General features: G+C 30.7%; 1 protein-coding gene across 1 annotated transcript; it reads left to right on the plus strand.

Moving 5' to 3' along the window:
* Positions 1 to 11,851: 11,851 nt before the first annotated feature.
* LOC115876695 (pancreatic lipase-related protein 2-like) lies at positions 11,852 to 14,499 on the plus strand. The gene is made up of 5 exons (XM_030892581.1): positions 11,852 to 11,972; positions 12,972 to 13,142; positions 13,205 to 13,540; positions 13,596 to 13,986; positions 14,301 to 14,499. The coding sequence occupies exons 1-5, from the start codon at positions 11,918 to 11,920 to the stop codon at positions 14,356 to 14,358; spliced, it is 1,011 nt and encodes a 336-aa protein (XP_030748441.1). The 5' UTR covers positions 11,852 to 11,917; the 3' UTR covers positions 14,359 to 14,499.
* Positions 14,500 to 15,793: the final 1,294 nt, after the last annotated feature.

Genomic DNA, 15,793 nt, shown 5'->3' on the forward strand with positions numbered 1-15,793 from the left:
GATACTCTCATTATTTCTTTTAGTAAGAGAATATTAGCTCGCGCAAAAATCAACAATTTATATAGGGGAAAGCAGCCTAAACCGTAGCGCTCTTCAAAAAAGTTAAAAACCAAATTTTTCGAAATGGGTAATTGTTATTATTGCGAATATTAAGTTTGATCTCTTCCACATCATATATAGGGTGCTACAAATTCGGGGTACGAACATTGGTATCTCGGAATTAGGATTAGATAGCCCTGATAAAGTGGCTATAGAATGTGCAATACGTTTTTCGATTTTCTCAAAAGTAACGACAGGGAAAAAAGTATTAAATTAAGAATTACCTTGTGTAGGTCACAAAAGCCAGAAAGAAATCCCTACCCCGTAGAATAAGCATCGTGTTAAAACTGCTGCTTCATCCTACGTTTAAAATATTCCGAAACAAAGATAAAAGATTAGGTGATCTCTTTACAATCTCCTATAAAACCTTTTTCTCCATGTTCAGACGTCGAAATTTAACTTATAAGCCTAAAAAAGATAAACATAATTCTAGTGGGACCGAATTCCAGATCATCTAAGGGTCCTAGACGTCCAACATCACAGGTTCCTTCTTATCTACTTTATCAACATCGATGTGGTAAATTAATTATAACCCTTGTGACATCATTAGTCACTTAGCTGTGCCTTTAGACTGTCTACAAACAGATAGAGACAAACTGATTTACAACTGTTCAGGTAGGGTACAAGTTTGGTTGGCGGAAAATAATAGAAGGTCTGAATCAAAATATCTTACAATGTTGTATATACAGAGTGTTACATCTTATTTTAAAATGTATCATTTTATTAGCCGACCAGACCAACAGGTATGGTAGGCTATTAAGATCGGCAAAAAAAAGTATTTTTAATTTCACTCAAAATTAGTTATTTGGGTCATTTTATGGTGTTTGTCTGTCCGTCTGTAACACGATAACTCAAAAACCGCTAAACCGATTTTAACCAAATTTGGCACAAAAATACTGTGGCACCCTGGAATCTGGCCATTAGTTTTTGGTGGGGATGGGGGGTTGGTAAGGGGGTATGGGAGGGGATTAAAAATTTTAAAAAAATCGTAACTCCAAAATTACAGTAGGTAGCGAAACGCGGTTTTCAATTTAAGGTTAGGAATAATATTTGCAACAAAATTTGTAATAACATCAAAATCAAAGTCGCAGTTTTTGAGATAAAAAAAAATTGAAAAAATTCCTTTACTTTGAAACTAAAAGAACTGCCTACCTCCCGGCGCCAATTTTTTTTTTCAGCTTCCCATTAATTTTTTAACATGCGCTATATAAAAATAAAAGTAAGTATGACTTGGACATCATTGCTGGCGAGTAAAATATTTTTCGAAGTTATTGTTAAACGTAGCAAGTTAATTAAAACTGCGCTTTTATCTTTTCGAAGCGATTTATTTTTAATCAATTTACTTTAGAGAGCATTCCGTAATTTTCCACCTTTGTTGTACCTTTTATGTATTTGTTAGGTGACCGTGAAATTAATCCTTTTCAGTCGTTGCTGTTAATTCAATTGTTTCTGTTTCTGAAAAAAGGGGGAGGCGGCTGAAAATTTGTGGTCGGGAAAACGTGATTTTTAATTAAAGCTCGTTTCGAGCTTAATTTGTTTATATCACCTATCAAAACATTTGTTAGTTAATTAAATGCTTGGATTAAACGTGTTCATTTAGAACCATATCTTTTTCCTTTCGTCCTGTTCAAATTAATTCAATAGGTTTTATTTTAACGTAAAGACTCAATCTATATGAAATGCTTTATTGACTGGTTTTTTACTTTGTTAAACGGCCCACAGACGATCTAATCTGTGTACAACAAGTTGGACGATTTGGTTTGATCCATCTATTTGAACGATAATCGTAACGTCTGTGGGCTTGTCGTCCAACTTGTCGTTAGACGCGGTTGGATCGTTTGGTAGTTAATCATGTTTAAAAATCTGTCGTACAACTTGGTTGGATCAAGGACAAGTTTGAACGTCTGTGGCTTTTTCACCGTCTTATTGCTACTATGTTAATACAGAAATACATCGTGTAGTGAGATTGTGGTGTTTCATCATGGAGGAAAATAGGCAGTTTTGGACAGAATTTATTGAAATTTATAGAGATCATTCGTGCTTATGGAATGTTAAAAGTGAGGAATATTCTAATAAGCACAAACGGAACTCCAGCTACGAAGTGTTGCTGAGAAAAATGAAAGAAATAAATCCAGATGCAACATTAGAACTTCTTAAAAAGAAAATTAATAAAACATACACTGAGTCACTGAACTAATTCATTTAAAACATTTAACTAATCGTACTACAAGTCGCTTTAGAATGTCGTTACGTTTGTAGCTAAAAGTATCTACGGTCTGGCTGAACGATTTTTCGTCCAACCTATCGTACGATCAGCTGTACAACCGATTGTATCGTCTGTGGGCCCCTTTACTACACAGAGTGAATCAACCAAAAAGACTAATAAAGTAAGTTCATAAGCAACTTACTTTATTAAGTTCATAATCTCGACAAAACAACTCACACTAGTTAAAAATTAAAACGATTGTTTTATTATTCTAAAAATGCTGTGAAATGATGAACTTGTCAATCAAAAATTTTCCTTGGTTTAAATAAGTAGCAATTTGCTGATTGTCACAGAGTTTATAACAGGACACTGTGCCTCCTCAATGAAGAACTTAGTAGAGACAACGGTGAAAGCAAATTCTGTGGGGAAAATGGGGAAACACCAGAAAATCTCATCCTTGTGTGCGCCAAGGAGACAACCATTCGTGCCATGAACTTTGGTAGGACTGATATCGAAGATATCGAAGATAGAGAACTAACCTCTGTAAAACCGTCACAGATTCTGGCTTTTCTTAAAGTCCCGAGACTATATGATGAGCTAGTTTGTCTGTCCGTCTGCCCATCTGTCTGTCTGTCATTTAAGAGCTCCATCTACATTCCGAGTTTCAGCTCCCTAGCTCACATAGGGCCCGAGTTACGGCGCTCCAAAGACCCATCTCAACTTCCTCATTGGCTTACCACTTTTTCGATCGTTACCACTTTTCGTGACGCGTGTTGTGACGCTAGCTCGTGTATCATTGCCTTGAATTTTAAGCCCGGCGCGCTTAAAGAAGTTACACTTCAAAATACCTCTTACCTATAGAACATTTAGACCTATACAGGGTGGTCCGAACTGTATTCCGGAAACTTCGGCAGCATATTCTGCAGATAAAAATAAGTAAAAAAGTTCATATCAATGTATGTCCTAAAATGCTTAGTTTCGGAGACACGGGGTGTAGAAGTTTCATTTTTATTCGATTTTTTCCAAATAATTTCTGAAGTACCTAATGTCAATATTTGGATGAAAATTGGTATCTGGGAGTTTTTTGACATGAAAAATTTGATTTTGATGTCAATATTACTCCTACTTGTAGAGGGCGCCACCTACATATTTTTTACTGGTTTGAAGACTAATGCCTTTTCGTCCGTACCTGTATAAAACTACTGAGTAAAATAATATACATTTACGACGTTTTTTACGGGTAAGGGCTCTAAAGATATTTGAAATCGAAATTATCAATACCTGTCATCATTGACATAAATTAATCACGTTGACTAAATAGTTATTAGACTGAAATCATAAATTTGAAATGTTTTTGTGTCCAAAGTTTTCCCAGACACCAATTTTCATCCAAATATTTACGTTACTTCAGAAATTATTTGGAAGAAATTGAAATAAAAACTAAACTTCTACACCCTGTATCTGCGAAACTAAGCATTTTAGGACATACATTTATACGAACTTTTTTACTTGTTTTTATCAGCAGAATATACTGCCGAAGTTTCCGGAATATAGTTCTGACCACCCTGTATAACAACTTCATATAGGTATAAACTTAGAAATTCTTTAAACTTAGAAATTCTGTTAATCAAAAAGTATTTTCGAAACTGTTTGTTTTAATATTTGTCTCTCTTGAATGGCCTCCTAAAAGTTTATTTGCAGATAATTTTTGCTTTGTCTCATTGACTTTCAAATCGGTTTACATTCCTATATACGGCAGGTAATGCCAGTATTTATCGAAGTAAATATTTTCTATTGTGCAAAGATATTTGCTACTAGCCTCGTAGGTTTCAACCAGTAAATAAATAGTATGTAGGCGACAAAAATCTTTCAGACGCAACACCGCTAACTTTAAGACGGATGACATTGTCTTTATTAATCCGTTATTCATGTTATTATTCATAATATAGAATATATGTGTAACTTTAACTAAATAATTTTGTGTGTCACTGTATTTAAAGAGCAAACGTTTGATCCCTTAACTCCGCCCTTAAGAAACGAATAAAGCAGATAAGCAATTTAATAAATAAATATATAGAAAATGCTTGATGAAAATGTGAAATTCGCAGCATTAAAGGATGATCCTCGCTGACAAATGGTTTTTCCTCCATTTTTTCCCAGATGGGGACACTTTAATACCTTTCCCTTTTATCAATAGCATACAGTCCTACATTTATCGATTAAAATTTGACAACGTTATAATGTGACTTGAAGTATATGCCTTAATTTGTACATATCAGAATATAAATTGACTTGTTAGATACCCTTACGTTTTTTTTTTTTCTATAACTTTCAAAGTCAATTAATAAAAGTCTCAAAAACAAATTAGTATTTTCACACTAAAATCCAATGTTAGTGTGACACACAATGTAAAGGCCAAAATAAGTTTGCGCGACTCACAAATTTGGGCTCTATCCACTACCACAACTTTTGTTTAGAGTGAAGCTTGGGTCTTGTCTTTTACCACTTTAATGAATTTAGGAACAAGGGAATTTGCGTTGTTTTATTGTTAAACTAAGCATAGGGTTTAGACGTTTCTTATTTTTACGGGTCGTTTTATAAAATATACAGGCAATTTACAGTTTAATTTAAGTATAGGTTATTGGTTTGTTAGACTATGACATAAATTAGGATTGTTTGACGTATTCAATTGTTTTCGGTCACTTCCTGTTTCACCGGAAATAACTACAACTTTTGATTTTTAAATGGCACCCTCGGTATTTTTTTACTTTATTCGATAGAAAATCTCACTCTGAATCGAATGACATATCATATGCCAACTTTTGACATATTCGCTCAAAAACAAATTGTATTTTAAATTTCAATCTAGAGTGCCATAGCTGTGTTAAAAACACTAATTTTTAATCAAGAAGCCTTGGAGAAATAGATTTAATCGTCTAAGGTTTTCAGTGTCTTGTCCTGGCTGGTTAAAAGATGCCCAAATCGTATTTTTAATCATATCTCAAGTTTTTCAAATGGAACGAGGGTGGCTCATTAGCATATTTGTAAAATGCATTTTTTTACGAATAATTTGATAACACACACTTGGTATTTCAAGTCAAATTGTCATTATGAACCGCATGTTACAAGTTCAAATAAACCATATGCAAAAATATCAAAAGTTGACATATGATACGTCATTCTATTCAGAGTGTCATTTTCTATCCAACAAAGTAAAAAAATACCGAGGGTGCCGTTTAAAAATCAAAAGTTGAATATGTCAATCAATCCTAATTTTTGTCATATACTTCCTTTCTGATCACTTTACATAATCCTAAGATATTATTAAATATGTTTGTTTCTAGTTTCAGAAATATTAATAAATAAAATAATAATAAACTGTCAGTTTGTATCAGTTTCGAGGCTGAAAAAATAATATTAGTACAAAGAGATATTTTATTTCAAAATTATTCATTTTCTACCTAATTCAAACTTACATTACTTCTATTCTGAAGTTAAGCTTATAGTGTATGTACCGCGCAATGTAATTAACTGTTTCCAATTAAAAGAAATACAAATTAATCTTAATTAAGAAATTGTGCAATTCATTGTAATGTTTTAAATAGAAGGTATGTACATTGGCTGAGATGCGTTATTAAACTGTAGGAAAGCCTGAAAGTCTGGAGTAGGGATGGAAAAGATATATCGATGTTTTACATTCCTACTATCTTTTTCAGATTTTCAGATTCAGTTTTTCAAAGAGCTGAAGAATGTAGATAGAAATATTTAACAATCATACTTACAAATTTGCCATGAATGTCAGAACTATTTTCACCATTTATTTGAATCATTTTTTATTCATTCGTGCAATAAAAGTATTTTTATTATTTTCAATGGTACTCAACTGTAACGAAGGATTGCAGTATTAAAAAAATTACAGCCGTTTAAGTATTATATTTTGTAATCGTTTTAAATTGATCCTTCTATTAGTTAGTTACATTGAAATGTCTGCTACTGTTCTACGTGTTTTAGTAACATTTTTTGTTTTATTGAGTTATATTAAATCAGAAAGATCCTCTTTAGTAAAATTTGTTAATATTAATGGATGCACTCTAGTTTCACCTTCACAATTTGAATGTTGTGCCAACGTTAATTTAGCTAATAATACATCATATGATTGTAAGTATTTGACTATTAGAACGATAGTTAAAACTAAAACTCAATTCATTTTTATTTTAATATAAGTAAAGTTACTATAGGCTTATTTCGAACTTATTTATAGATCTACCAGTCCTGAAAGAATTTGCACTCATTTTAAGACTCACCAAGTAACTAACTCCTTTATTATGCTAAATTTATAGTTATTTATATATATGCTATAGCTTGATTGTGCTAAACCTATAGCAATTAAAGTTGTTTTTCTTTCAGATTGCTTTGAAGTAACTGTTGTCTTAAATGAACTTACAGTAAACGTTGCCCTTAAACTAAACGGAGATGCATTTTATAATGGAAAACTAGGTATTCTATATCTATACTAATATATAAAATCCTTAAGTAACTGACATACTGATTAATAACGATCCTGCTCAAACCACTCAACGTAAGAAGCTCAATTTTGGCATACAGGTTGATTCTAGGGTGTAGAGGTTCGATAAGAAGGAATTTTTCGAAATTCCAGTTCCAAGAGGGTGAAACCACCAATCAAATATTACAATATTTTTTATTTAATAAACGGTCAAGTTTCCGAAAAAACGCTTAAACACGTATATTTTATTTTGTTTATTTACATATTTTAAGATTTTTAAAATATGTATACAGGGTGTTTCGAAAAATCTGGTCATTGATTAATCACGATCCTACTTAAACCGCTTGACGTAAAAAGCTGATTTTTGGGTGTAGAGGTTCGATAAGAATTTTCGAAACTCGAATTCTAAGGGGGTGAAACCACCTCTCAAATATTAGAATATTTTTTATTTAAAAACCGGTCAGTTTTTCGGAAAAACTTATATAAACACGTATATTTTATTTTGTTGTTTTACAAATTTTAAGATTTTTTATAAATTTATACAGGGTGTTTTATAAAATATTACCATTGAGTAATCACGATTCTGCTTAAACTGCTTGACGTTTAAAACTGATTTTTGGCAAACAGATTGACTGTGGGGTGTAGAGGTTCGATAAGGAGGGGTTTTTCGAATCTCAAACTTCAAGAGGGTGAAAACGCCCCTCAAATATTACAATATTTGTTATTTAAAAAACGGTTAGTCTTTCGGGAAAACGCTTGGACAAGCATAATTTATTTGGTTTTTTTACATATTTTGAAATTTTTTAAAAAATCATACAGGGTGTTCCAAAAAGTTGGGTAATTTCTTAACCACGATTCTGCTTAAACCGCTTGACGTAAAAAGTTTATTTTTGGCAAACGGATTTTTCGAAAGTCAAATTCCAACGAGATGAAACTACCCCTCAAATATTACCAAGTTATATAATAATATCGCCACATTGTTTTTTCTCATGCTGACATAAATGTGAGAAAATTTTATCCAGTTTGTATGTTAATGGAAATTCTTGCTTGCTTTATCATCGCCATTACAAATGGTTAATTCGACGCGAACGAAGTCGCTGGTACACGCTAGTTTATTCTATATAACTTATACAGTACAATAAAACCTGTTTTAGCTGACACCCTTTTAAAATGAGCATTTATAATAACGGATGTAGAATGTATAGGAGGGGGTTGATCGCTGTAACTATCAGCTATAACTCGTTATACAGTTTCAGGGTTTGAGAATGCCAGTATCTGAGACGGTTTTACAGAGTATAGTATATTTAAAATATATTTAAAATCGCAGTATAAATTAAATAAATGTTTGTATATTGTATAAGAAAAAACACTTTCTCAGAAAAAATACTTATTCATTTTTTTGTGTCCATTAATATTAAGTTTTACAGAAATAAAATAAATCATAAAGTAACGAAATTTAGATGTGTCTTAAAAATGATTTATTAAAACGTAATTTAATTAATTATGTTACTTCTATTTTTATCTGCTCTGCATATTAATATGAAAATTTCGCACGAAATAGTGCCAGGAATAGGGTCATTCTAAATTATCTTAATATTCATGAACTTTCCAGCTGAAAGTTTATTGTTACACAGAAATAAAATTAGGGTGAAGTTCTTGCTCTTGTAATTGTTAAATAATAAACCCAAACTAGCTTTAAATTGTCTTTCGCCAGGATTTTACCACCATTTGTTAATTTAAACTAACTTAAATAAAATAACCGCATTTTTCTATGTTTAATATTTCTTTAAAATAACTCATATATTTGATAAATTTACTTTTTTTGGTGTTTTTCAGATCCCAGTTCTGCTCCAATATGCGTTCCATCAACACCTGTGTGTTTTTCAGTAAATCACATCGATTTGAAGAAAAGGGAAGTTTGTACCAAACTGAGTTTAAGTTCTACTATAACTCTGTTAAAGTTTCCATGTGTATCTCTTCAAGACGGGCAGATTGTTTCTGTTCAAAATTCTTATGCGTAAAAATAAAGTGTATAGAAAACAAAAATTGTTTTTATCTATGTAATAAGAAGTGGCATCAGGTGATATATCACTTATGGAATGAATTATTTAATTTGTAAATATAGATATGTCTTTTATGAACACACTTAGAAAAATGTCTTGTTCAATATATTTGGTAGATAAAATCACAATTTAACATCATATTTTTATTTGAACGATTAGAACCGATTTCCTCTCTACAATGACATATTTCTTAAAATTAGCATTTCTTCAGATTCAATCAAAATGCATCATTTCAATAAAATTTAATTTTGTATATACTTAAAAAATAAGATAATTACAATATTTCTAATTATATTAGCTAGCAAAATAAAATTTTAAATTGGCAAACTATATGTAGGTATCAAATAGTTATTAAATTTATCTTTAACAAGTGTTTACTCAGTTAAAAACACGTAGCAGATCAGGCCATTGTATTTTGATGACAATGATGAATTAAATACGAGGATTGGCCTAATCCCCTATTGCAAAAAAATATAAAAAAAGCACACGAAAATTTTAATTAATCATGTAGTTATCCTTAGAAAAAAAAAAACAAATATAATACAAAACACGTGTGAGTATCCTATAAAGAAAAATAAAATATTACCGGAACAAATAGAAGAAAACGGAGACAATAGAGATTATATTTGCTATTGTGTTTGAATATAATAATAATAGCATTGTGTAGGTAGCAGTACGTATAAAAGCATAATAATTTATATATTGTATAAATCGTTAAAAATAAAATGAATTTATTTAATTATTGTTTACTAAAATGTTTTTGGATATGTTTTAAACCCGGGAATAAATTTATAGTCAGCTTCATTAAAAAATTCTCTGAAATAAAAAGAATTCTAAAAAGGGTGGAGTATTTATAAAAAAAGCAACTAAGACTTCTGTCAAAATTTGGATAAAATTGTCCTAAAGAATTGATTTTCTGTCATAATGCCAAACAAATACTCCAGATCATAAAGTTTCTTGATCATGTTGTATTTTTAATTGAAAGATTTTATTGTGTCTAATGAATGTGGAAGTAAGCTACGGACCCCCTCTATATCCCACCCATGCATGAAGGTATAAAGAATAAAAACAAATTGATATCATAAAAAATAGGTGATGAGATATTTTGAAAACAATCTTAAGTACCTGCCTTCAATAGAAACGTCCATTTAATCACTGACGTACCCAAGTGCTTTAAATTCTTTGTTTTTTGTTATTAAAAAACTTAATTTTTTGCATTTGGCTAATACTGATTTTAAATAATAATACTATGTGATACGATATCGGTAGATTTTTATTAGTTATAGCAAGTAAACACTGTTTTTAAAAATTTGTATCACGTCTTGATTTTGTGATACGCTTCTATGTTTTTTACTATGCAATTTAGGGTGCACCGAAAAAAAAATATTTTTCTCTTTTTACTCGCCGTGAAAATATCGTTCACGATGATGAAAAACAAAATTATGGTAAAGTTTCAGCGCTTAATATAAATATTAAGAGGTGTCTCATCGCGATTTTCTATTTTCAATTTAAATAACACAGGGAAACAATTTTTTGGAAATTTATTGCGTTCTAACAAATCAGCGTATTGTGAAGATCAATACATATTCTTGTAGGAAATTGAACGATCTTCAAAAAATATCTGATATAATTTTTCAGTTAATGGACTCGTTTGAAAGTTATTGAAGGTTAAAATTCAACTTCAAATCGTATATGATAACTTCCACAATTTTTTATATTTTATCACGAAATTATGGCTCAAAAACATAAAATAACCTATTTTTCGTAAACTTCAAGTGTTCTTTGGTAAAACATTGAATTTTTTAAAGAAATACAAATAATCGTAAGAAAAATAGATTTTTTATATATTTTATCTAATGTGGCACACGAATTTTTTTTTCACCTGAATAATGACTTAAAAAAATTAATAATTTCTTAAAAAATCCTAAACTAATAATATTTTATTTGCTTAAATGTCTTATTTACACTTGATTATTATGTCAATTTGTTTTTCAATCAAAATAGAATTTAATGTTTTTTAAGTAAAGTAATACTACCCTCTTTTAATTTTCATTAGCTTTAATCAGATTATATTTTTCTTTAACACTTTTTTTCACTTAGTATAATCATCATTGTAACATAATTTTTATCTGACAAATATTTCTACAATAACCTAACAAAAAATTTACAATGTTAATTACAATAAGTAGGAATTATCCTGATTCAATATAGTCATTTATTTTTAACTACCACTGAGATTTTTTTCCTTCTTGACTGACGCCCAATATTCTTAGTTTTAGAATGAACGTGTACTATGACGACCAATGTGTACTACCAGTCATGACCTATGCATACAAAACTTGGCACTTAAAACGCACAACGCTCAATTGAACGAAATATGCTGGGAATAACCAAGGAAGACCGAAAAAAAATAGAGTGGATACGACAAAAAACCCAGGTAATAGAATCAAATTACTGAAGAAGCGATGGGCAGGACACCTAGCAAGAAAGACTGACAACAAATGGACCACAATGACAACAATGGTACCCACGAGGAATTAAATGATCTAGAAGAAGACGAAACCTGAGATGGGACTATGATATTCAGAAATTAGTAGGGATAACTACCTGCGCCCGCATAGCCAAAAATAGACGACAGTGGGCCCAACTACAAAGAGAGTATTAAAATATGTGAAGGAAATGGTTGAATAAGCTGAAAATGATGATGATGATAAATGTGCTATATAATATATTTATGTTAAAGAAATAATCTGTAATTAGGTAATCTATCAAAGTTTTAAAAAATACCTCCGCTGACATTATCTATTGACAAATACTTTAAGAACCGAATGACTTTTTAATATCCACACTAAACATCTGATTTAAAAAGATCTCAAAAATTCATTTTTTTAGTGCATAGACAAAGACAGAATTATATATTTTTTTATAGAAATCCTAGTTAATCTTATCAATGGACCATTTATAAATTAAGGAATAAAATTAGATATAAATAAGTAACGACAGCTAGATTTGTATTCATTTGCAAGTGGTGTCGCAATTGTCAAAATGAAGGCAGTGCTACTTTTAGTAGGCGTTCTTGCATATTGCTCGGCAACCCCAGGTAAGTTGCTATTTTTTCTCTACACAGAGTCTAGCACTACACACAAAAACTCTAGATACTCCCTATTTTCCTTTCAAATTATCTAAAAAACGAATATACACTCATTTGAAAGTTTCAAACACCATGTGGAATATGTTTAACAAGCAAGAAATTTAAAAAGCATTTATCATCTAGATGCATCTTTTTTCGATAGCTTGTTTTGGTTCATCTCAATAGCGATATTCGATTTTGAAGAAGACACAAACATTTTTTCGTAATTTTTACGTTAAAACCATGGTAGTCAACATACCTATGAAATAGTGTTTATGATTTATGTAATAATACTCTCTTTGAAAAATCAGATTATTAGCCGATACTCCTGAACTTGAAACCATCTATCAGTTGATGAGGATACATAAGTAAAGGTATGCTTCCAATACTAAAATTGCTGTAAATATTTACTGTTTTATTCAAAAGCGAAAATCTACAATAAAATTGAGGCTATTGAGATGCATAAAAAAACAAACTATCGAGAAAAAATCTTAATATAAATGATAAAAAAATTTTCCTTACTTTCACCAAAAGAACTATATAAAATTGACAGATTGCAACTTTTATTTTTAATTTAGAAAAAGGTACTAAAAAGTCAAATAATTTAGCTGTAATTGCTTAAAAATTTTGAAAATCTGTCCACTAGAACACAATATATAAAACTTTAAAATACATCAAAATTTTAAGGTGCCCGTTTTTGGTGCTAGTGAGTGTATTTTCTTTATCCAATTTAGAATGAACGTCATTCTAAAAATATTATTAAAGTACAGTTCTTAAAATATAACCATTTTTAGACTAATTTTTTTGTTCTTTCAAAGACTGATACTATCTCAAACTAGTGGATCAAGCTCTATTGATATTTTTAATAATACCTACTGTAATTTTTAATGTAACCATTCTTAACAAACAACCTATAATCTATCTGTAGTATATTTTTGTAGTATTCTACTAGAATATCTTGTTTTTTAGTTAAACTAAGTAGTGAAGCTGTAATTAAATATGTCAACGATCCCAGATATATAGTTCATGAGACTGAAGACGGCCTTTTTGAAGTTGAAGAACTTACTGGTCCTGTTCCACAAGTTACCGCTACCGAAGATGATGTAACTTTTTACTTCTTCACCCAATCGAATAGAAATGGTTTGTTACAAAAAAACTAAAACTAGGTTTATTTATTTTTGATCCTATTAAAATATATGTAGGTGTACAAATCAAGGAGAGTCAGCTCAGAGATATTGTTCGCCTTACTGGTTTCAATGTCAACAGAGAAACCTTAGTGGTCATCCACGGATGGCAAAACGATCACACATCCGCCGTCAATGATCATATAAAAAATGCAGCCTTGCAGGGCCACAACATCAATGTCATTGTAGTTGACTGGAGTCGAATTGCAGCACGTTCATACAGTATAGCTCAAGGCTCTGTTCTCGCAGTAGGAAACTATATTGGAGACTTTTTGCTCAGACTGGATAACGAACTTGGACACAGACTGCAAAGAGTGTCGATCGTTGGGCACTCCTTGGGAGCCCACATTTCTGGTAAAATAATTTTAAGCTTACTTTATTAATTCAGTTATATATCGTTGGTTTTTAGGAAATACTGGAGCCAGAACCGGAGGATTAATAGAAAACATCATTGGATTGGACCCCGCAGGACCATACTTTACTGAAAGCAACATAAACAATCGTTTGGACCCCACCGATGCCCGTTTCGTTCAAGTCATCCACACCAATGACGGACGTTTAGGATTTGGAATTAAAATGGGACATGCTGATTACTACCCTAATGGTGGAAGATCGCAGCCAGGATGTGGAATTGACTTAGCTGGAAGTTGCGCCCATAGCAGAGCCTACGAATTTTACGCAGAAAGTTTAAACAACAATAACTTCATCTCTAGATTGTGCTCAAGTTACTCCGACTTCACTGCTAATAGATGCAGTTCCAACAGAGCCAGTTTCTTAGGAAGTTTCCCAATTGATAAACCGTAAGTGAATTTATATATTTTCTTTGAATATGATGATGAGACAATGATTCTCTCAAGACACTAAAATAATTTTGAATATTTATTTGCATTATTCAATTTGGATAGTATTCAATTTGAATAGCCGCACCGACTCTATGAAGGATCATGCTCTAGTACATTAAGTTCAGCAGTTTCAGGAGTTATATTTATTCATACTCAATAATGAATACATACTCAATAATGAATACATACTTTTTTAAAATTTCGCAGTATAAAAAGCAATAATATATACCTTCAACTATCTGTTTATTAATATTTTTTTTTCTAAACAATAGGACTACTGGAGACTACTTCCTCGTCACCAACAACAATTCCCCATATGCTAGAGGCTAAACGATGAAATCAAGTGATTGGCTTCGTATAATCTATTGTATAAACGAGATATAAATATAAATATGCATAATCTACCTGTATAGTGTTTATATTTGATAAATAAATATTTCTTGGAATAAATATATGTTGTTTGATAAAAAAGACACTTTTACTTATTTTTGATAATTACGGTGTTATATGTATCAATGTCAAACTCAGTATCATATTATTCAAGTATCAAATTTTCATAATTTTATGACTGTATTTACTATGTTTCTAAGGCCTTTAAAGATACGCAAAAAGGTCATGAAAATTGGCGATTTTCATCATGTCACCGATTTTATTGAAACTGCTGTTATTTACTAACAAAAAGATGTAGAATATGTAAATAGAGGCCATTGAAGTGTTACGACAACAATAGTGAATGTAGGGGACGTTTTCATATCAAAAGTAACTCAAAAACATGGTTCATTTAAAAACAAGGGTCCAAAAAATTATTATAATTTTCTCACAAAGTGAAGGTACCTATATAAAGTTTCAAATTTCCTATAAATGCAGAAATTTTCATAACTTTATGACCAATTTTACTATGTTTCATATTCAATTTTACCAAGGCCTTATGTACAAAATAAGCTAAAAAATGTTTGGCATTTTTTGACATTTTCCATAGACATAGTCATGGAAATTGGCGATTTTCGTCATGTCACCGATTTCGTTAAAATCTTGCTGTTACTTACTAATTAAAAGGCGTAGAATAAGAAAATATAGGCCACTGTAGTCTTACGACAACACTAATGGATGTAAAAGACGTTTTCACCATCATCAAAAGTAACTCAAAAACATGGATAAAATTAATTTATTTTCTCAGCAAACCGTCGCATCGACCCCTTCAAATAGTATAATAATAATGTGAATATACACAAAATTTCCTACAAATACTGAAATTTTCATAATTTTAGTACGATGATTACTATATTTCTAAGTTCTCTGGAGATCTGCAAAAAATGGTGGTCTACCAATGATGGTCCATGTAATTTATTTTATCACCATAAACTGAGGCATCTAAGCCTTCAAAGATATACATATTTTAAATCTACATAAAATTTCCTGTAAATGCTAAAATTTTCATTTTTATATGTCTACAATTGGTATGTTTATTAATCCTTTAAATATGTGTAAAAAAGCCAAAAATGGACATTTTTTGCCTTTTTTCCATGAATACAAAATTCAGCAATTTATGGGTTAATTTATTGCTTTATTTGTATATAGTGCGCCGATAAGATTAACTACGATTGAATACACTATTTTATAATATATGTAACTTATTTATTTACTTTGTTTTTACAGATTTTTTATATCGGTTATTTACTGACGTTCTAGAAGTTAATTCCATGAGATTAAAATTTATGTAAAAAAATGCCAGGCGGAGAGAGGTGTTATAGAAAATGTACGAAAT

Source organism: Sitophilus oryzae, unplaced genomic scaffold (assembly GCF_002938485.1).
Source record: "Sitophilus oryzae breed Bouriz unplaced genomic scaffold, Soryzae_2.0 scaffold_1440_pilon_pilon, whole genome shotgun sequence".
Taxonomy (NCBI): Eukaryota; Metazoa; Arthropoda; class Insecta; order Coleoptera; family Curculionidae; genus Sitophilus; species Sitophilus oryzae.